This window comes from Nicotiana attenuata, unplaced genomic scaffold, assembly GCF_001879085.1.
Source record: "Nicotiana attenuata strain UT unplaced genomic scaffold, NIATTr2, whole genome shotgun sequence".
Classification (NCBI taxonomy): Eukaryota; Viridiplantae; Streptophyta; class Magnoliopsida; order Solanales; family Solanaceae; genus Nicotiana; species Nicotiana attenuata.
In genome coordinates this window covers 2,430-9,553 of record NW_017674510.1, presented here as the reverse complement: position 1 = coordinate 9,553, position 7,124 = coordinate 2,430, and the positions used below count along the sequence as shown (strand labels likewise).

Genomic DNA, 7,124 nt, shown 5'->3' with positions numbered 1-7,124 from the left:
AAAACACACTTAGATCGGGATAAAAATATATTGCCGGAAAAAAAATTCGCCGCAAAAAATGATGTTTGTGAAATTCCGACGACCACCATTTTATGCCGCTGGTGACCGAAACAAAAAGAAAGAGAATAAAATAACCAAAAAAATTAAGAATAATAAGAAATAAGAAAAAAGGATAAGAAAAAAGAAGAAAGAATAAAAAAAAGTACTAAAAATACATGTGGAAGCGCGTGTAGCTCACCACTTGTTAAGAGTTTGGTTGTCAGCGTTAAGGGTGCAAATAATTACATTTAAAATAAGTTTAGGGGGATAATAGGATTCCCACAAAGAAAAAGTGTGTAGTTGGGAATCCGGGTATAGGTCAGGGGGGTACTTATGCATTTTCCCTAGCTTCTTTTATGCTTGATATATATATATATATATATATATATTTGACGTACATAATCTTTTCGTATTAGATCATTTGGTGCTTTTGTTAACATCATTACGTGAGAATTATGAACTGATCGAGTTTATTCCCGACGAATTGAAAGCAATGAATTATTAGTGATTGCATGGCTGTTTTTGTCTACATAATAAAAACCAAATCACATACTCTATATGTCTTTTATCCCAATGTTTTTCCTTTTTTGCGTAAAGGATGCATTTTATTAAAACAGATTTGGAGGAGCTGTAAGCATAAACTATAATTCTACCAGGATTTTGAACATGATAATCTTACATGTAATCGTCATAGAAAATATACCTGAAGCGGAATCCATTATCTTGAAGCGGAAGCGTTAATCAGTAAATTGGTTTCTCGCCCCTTGCCCTAGCTTTCGTTACCGCTGCCTTTAGTGATGGAAGAAAGAAATAAATACGGTAACCCTAATGGGTGGGGAGAGGACCAATTTATAGAGGTTCTCACTTAATCTGGTACGTCCGTCAAGTAACCAATCGGACGGATGAGTTTGATAATTAATTAAATATTAATTATGGGCCTTAACCTATTGGGCCACATACACGTAGGAAAATAACTTACATTCTCCCACTTGGCCCAATAATCACATAATATTAATATTTAATATAGGAACATTAGTTGCGCATAAACAAATCTCTTCTATAATGTCCATCATAAATACCATAATACGATAAACTACTAAAGGTGAGTTATGGCGGTTATATATATTTGTCTACATACTCCCTTCCATATATTACAACATTAGTAACTCATCGCACTAGGTCCATAAGCTATAAAATATTATGGTCCACAATAGTGTCTCATTGAGACTTATCCTGTAACATCTCAAAACGATAATGCGTATACCATTATGAGAAACAGGAAATCACTAATGTATATCAAAAATACATAAATGAGCTCAGAGTGTCAAAACATTATAAATACATCAATCATAAATACAGCCAAGACCCTTTCTATGTACATGTTCTTTAAATATCTTTGGCTGTAAACGTTTCGTTAACGGATCTGCAATCATGAGATCAGTTCTAATATGCTCAAGTGACACTCTTTGTTTCTGAACTGCCTCCTTGACGGTAAAGTACTTTAATTCCATATGTTTGGCACCTTTTTTGAAGTACTTATCGTTCTTGGAGAAGAATACTGCTGCAGAATTATCACAGTAAATTTTCAGCGGCTTGATAAAGGTGTCGACAACCCCAAGTCCTGAAATAAAGTTTCGCAGCCATAATGCATGAATTGTGGCTTCAAAACATGCCACAAATTCTGCTTCCATCGTGGATGTAGCAATGACAGACTGTTTGGCACTCTTCCATGATATTGCTCCTTCAGATAATTGTAACAAATAACCAAATGTGGATTTTCTAGTGTCAATACATCCAGCGAAATCTGAATCCGAGTATCCAACAACTTCCAAATGCTTGGATCTCCTATACATGAGCATGTAATCCTTCGTTCCTTTCAGGTACCTCAAAACTTTCTTTGCAACTTTCCAATGATCACTTCCTGGGTTACTCTGATATCTTCCCAACATTCCGATCGCAAAATTAATATCCGGTCTTGTGCAAGTCTGAGCATACATCAGACTACCAACAATAGAAGAGTAAGGAATTGATTCTATTTCTTTTCACTCTACATCATTCTTAGGGCATTGCATGAGACTAAATTTGTCCCCTTTTTGGATCGGAACTATTCCTGCTGAATAATTGTTCATATTAAATCTCTCTAGAACTCTTTCAATATAGCCTTTCTGAGACAATCCCAATAATCTTTGTGATCTATCACAGAATATTTCTATTCCTATCACATAGGATGCCTCACCCATATCTTTCATTTCAAAATTCTTAGAGAGAAAATCTCTGGTCTCACGCAATATGCCTGAATCATTAGCAGCAAGTAGAATATCATCAACATATAGGACTAAAAATATAAACTTGCTCCCACTGATCTTTTGGTATATACACCGATCAACGGTGTTTTCCACAAATCCAAAAGATGTTATGGTATCATTAAACTTTATATACCATTGTTGTGAGGCTTGTTTAAGTCCATATATTGACTTCTTCAGTTTACACACCATTTGGCCTTTTCCTTTAGTTTCGAAACCCTCTGGTTGGTCCATATAAACTTCCTCCTCGAGATCTCCATTAAGAAAGGCAGTTTTCACATCCATTTGGTGTAACTCTAAATCATAATGAGCCACCAAAGCCATAATAATTCTTAACGAGTCTTTCTTTGAGACCGGTGAAAAAGTCTCTTTATAATCAATGCCTTCTTTCTGGGTATAACCCTTGGCAACAAGTCTGGCTTTGTATCTCTCAATATTGCCATTGAATCGTGTTTGGTCTTAAAGACCCATCTATACCCGATTCTTTTAGAACTTTCTGGCAATTCAACAAGATCCCAGACTTTATTGTATTTCATGGATTTTAACTCTTCCTTCATGGCATCAATCCATTTGTCAGACTCATTACTTTCTATGGCTTGTGAAAATGGAACCTGACCCTTATTAAGGCCAATGTCAAAATCTGACTCTTGCAAATAAACCACGTAATCATCCGAAATAGCCGATTTTCTAACTCTTTGAGATTTTCTTAATGGAATTTCTTGTGGTTCATTTGTGTCAGATATTTTTGAGTTAGTTTCTTCATGAAGTGTTTCATCCAAATGTTGCTCGGTGTTGTCAAAGTGTTCTTCAACAATTGGAACAATATTTGGTATTTGTATGGAAGTAGGCACATTTCTGGGTAATAGAATATTGACCCTCGCCTCTTTAATTTCCACACTTTGCTTTTCAACACTCCCACTAACTTCACCATTCTCAATGAATCTTGTATTACCGGTTTCAACAATTCTCGAACTATGGTTTGGACAGTAAAACACCCTTTAGATTTCTCTAGGTAACCAATAAAGTAACCACTTACTGTTCGAGAATCTAATTTCTTTTCTTGTGGATTATAGACTCTAGCTTCTGCTGGGCAACCCCAAACATGCAGGTGCCTTAAACTAGGTTTCCTTTCTGTCCACAGTTCAAAAGGGGTCTTTGGAACTGCCTTACTAGGAACCCTGTTTAATAAATATACAACGTTTTTAAGAGCATACATCCACAATAATTTGGGTAATGAGGAATTACTTATCATGCTCTGAACCATATCCATAAGTGTTCGATTACGCCTTTATGCAACACCGTTTTGTTGAGGTATTCGTGGCATAGTATACTGTGCACATATGCCACGTTCCTCGAGGAACTTTGCAAATGGACCTGAACATTGTCCTGACTCATTGTATTTTCCATAATATTCACCACCTCTATCTGACCTAATGATTTTCACCTTTTTATCTAATTGCCTTTCAACCTCATTAACAAAGACCTTGAGAGCATCTGCTGCTTGAGATTTTTCTTTCAGCAAGTAGATGTATCCATAACGTGAAAAATTATCGATAAAAGTGACAAAATATTTCTCTCACCAAAAGATGGAACATTAAAGGTTCCACAAATATCGGTGTGTATAATTTCAAGAAGCTGGGTGCTTCTTGTGGCTCCTTTCTTACTATGCTTGGTTTGCTTTCCTTTAATTCAATCCAAACATATAGTAAGATCAGTAAAATTTAGATTCGGAAGAATCTCATTCTTTACTAATCTTTCTAACCTTTCTTTGGATATATGATCCAAACGTCTATGCCACAAGTAAGCAGAACTTTCATCTAGTGAACTACGTTTAATTCCAACATTATGTTGAATAGTAAGAAGGGATTCGGAAAAACCAATATCAAGTTTCAATTTATATAAACCATCACTAAGAAAACCAGAACCATAAAAAATAGCATTCTTATATAATTGAAACATCCATTTCCAAACTTTAAATCAAATCCAGAAACATCAAGTCTTGAAAGAGAAATCAAATTCCTAGAAACTGAAGGTACATAAAGAGTTTGTAATAGATCAAGGTGACGTCCAGTCTCCATGATCAAACGATAAGTCCCTATGCCTTCAATTGGAGCCTTCATACGATTTCCCATGAACAAGAAATCCTTATTTGGATTTGTAGTTTGGATCGTAAGGAATCCCTGCAACGTAGTAGATACATAAGCAGTTGCACCAGAATCAAGCCACCAAGTATTATTAAGAACTTCTACTAAATTTGATTCGAAACATAAAAAAGCACTAATTGTACCTTTCTTTTCGAACCAAGCTTTACGTTTCAGGCAATCTTTCTGATAGTGTCCTTCCTTATTACAGAAACGACACATATCTGCCTTATGTTCCTTGTTAGCATCTTGTTGAGCTTTAGCAGGTGCTTTCTTCTTCTTGAACTTGTTGGCCTTCACTTTAAATCCTTTACCAGATCCTTGACCCATGAGGTTAATTGAATGACTCTCTTGTTTCTTATGTCTTGACTCCTCCTGAGTAAGCATAATGGACAATTCACTAACATTCCACTTATCCTTAATAGTGTTATAGTTAATTTGAAAAGGTCCATACTCAGGAGGTAACGAGTTGAGAATAAACTGAACCAAGAAGGAATCATCCACTTTCATCCCCAAGGTCTGAAGTCTTGCTGCAATGTTAGTCATCTCGATGATATGGTTTTGCATACTACGCGACCCATCAAACTTCATGGTCGTGAGTTCAGCCATTAGTGTACCAGCGAGAGACTTATCTGCAGAACGAAAACGTTCTTCCACAAACTTCAGGTATTCCCTGGCACTTTCTGTTTGTGGAATAGTACTCTTAATGTTGTTGGCAATATTCATTCGCATAAACATAAGGCTTAGCCTGTTAGAACGTTCCCATGATTTATAGAAAGACTTCTCATCCGCACTGCTCGAATCAGTAATGGCAGCGGGCTTATCATTCAGCAGAGCCAAGTCAAGATCCATCACACCTAAGTGGAACTGGACTTGTTCACGCCATTCAGAGAAGTTCAATCCATTGAACACAGTAACAGACGAAGCAAGCGAATGAAAAGGAATAGCTGCAAAATAGATAATACATGCTCACAAATCAATATGGATTCAACAAAACAGTTAAAACATATCGCAATTCTCCTTTGGGTAGATACTACGATACACTATCATAATTTAAATGCCATTTAGTCTTTAATAGGTAATTAAATATTTTTAACCAAATATATATGCCATCTTTGGACAGACAATATATATTTGACTAAGAATATTAATTTACCTCATCATATTCACTATTCATAGAATAATTGATTCACCTTTGGGTAAATCCTTAAGTTCTAGCAATAGTGAAAATTAACTTATCTACTAATTTTTAATTATAGGCTTTTCATTAATTTCATGGATAAACTATAATTTTATATATGCAAACTTTTCATGAACATACTAGTTTGGCCACTTTGGTGACTAACAAACTATATAAACATAAATGCACACATAAAATAATTATCAAAAGATTATATGTATGTGAATACTTTAAACATTATAGTTTGATCACTTTGGTGACTAACAAACTATATACGCACTAATCACATACATAAAATAAACAATAAATGGCTTCACAACTTAATAATCCAAAATATTATAAGAGATGAGAAGCTAAATTAAATATCTCCACAACAGATACATAATAAAGTAATCATTTTTATTTTAATAAAATAATAATTTTGTGAAAGATATTTCATAACCTAATTCCTTTAAATATGCCAGAATTATCAGTGGCGCCACCTTCAAGGCTGTCTTCTCCATTCGTCTTTATTTTATTATTAACAATAATATAGGACCTTTCAGATTTTGAAGCCCACAGCGGCATAAAAAAGTTTTCATACTAACAGTATCAATCCTTATAGTTTGCAGGCAATAGAACGTGATTCATGATTAGTAATTGAATGTACAAGGCTATACTATTCTTATTACTTTAAGCTATTGACACATTCAAAAGCAATCTTAATTCTCAAAACATACAACGAGAATAAGAGAAAAGGATTTTCTCCCCTTCCTTTTATGATAGTCACGAACAGTTACACATAATCATAAGAATCATATATTTAAAGGTTCATATTCACCAAAACGTTACTAAATTCATTCGGCCATATTCTTTCTCTCGGTATATTTTGAAATTAATCTCTTCAATCGAAGATTATCAGTTCAAATATCTATGTTCATGATACCACATGTAAGCATAAACTATAATTCTACCAGGATCTTGAACATTATAATCTTACATGTAATCGTCATAGAAAACATACCTGAAGCGGAATCCATTATCTTGAAGCGGAAGCGTTAATCAGTAAATTGGTTTCTCGCCCCTTGCCCTAGCTTTTGTTACCGCCGCCTTTAGTGATGGAAGAAAGAAATAAATATGGTAACCCTAATGGGTGGGGAGAGGACCAATTTATAGAGATTCTCACTTAATCTGGTACGTCCATCAAGTAACCAATCGGACGGATAAGATTTGATAATTAATTAAATATTAATTATGGGCCTTAACTTATTGGGCCACATACACGAAGGAAAATAACTTACAGGAGCATCCTGCAATCATTCAACAAATTTGAATAAGAAACAGTTTTGTTTTCTGAGTAAATTAGATCAACTAATACCTTGGAATCTAATTCCACCATTAGTGGAAACATATGCTTTGTGTAGGCTAACTCTAACCTACTATGGTCTTAGACCATCCAATATTTAAGTTTTTTTTTTTTTT

At 34.7% G+C, this 7,124-nt stretch overlaps 1 protein-coding gene across 1 annotated transcript; it reads right to left on the bottom strand.

Moving 5' to 3' along the window:
• Positions 1–4,779: 4,779 nt before the first annotated feature.
• Positions 4,780–6,682, bottom strand: LOC109218796. The gene is made up of 3 exons (XM_019383181.1): positions 6,667–6,682; positions 4,938–5,430; positions 4,780–4,858 (listed from the first exon to the last, which is right to left on the bottom strand). Exons 1-3 carry the CDS (start codon positions 6,680–6,682, stop codon positions 4,780–4,782), a joined length of 588 nt encoding a protein of 195 aa, XP_019238726.1.
• Between the last annotated feature and the right edge of the window lie 442 nt (positions 6,683–7,124).

Bases quoted from the DNA above. Each gene is read 5' to 3' on its own strand.
- LOC109218796 (XM_019383181.1), bottom strand. The intron at 4,859-4,937 runs GTATGGACCTTT...ATGCTTACTCAG, and splicing joins CTCAACTCGTTACCTCCTGA to GAGGAGTCAAGACATAAGAA.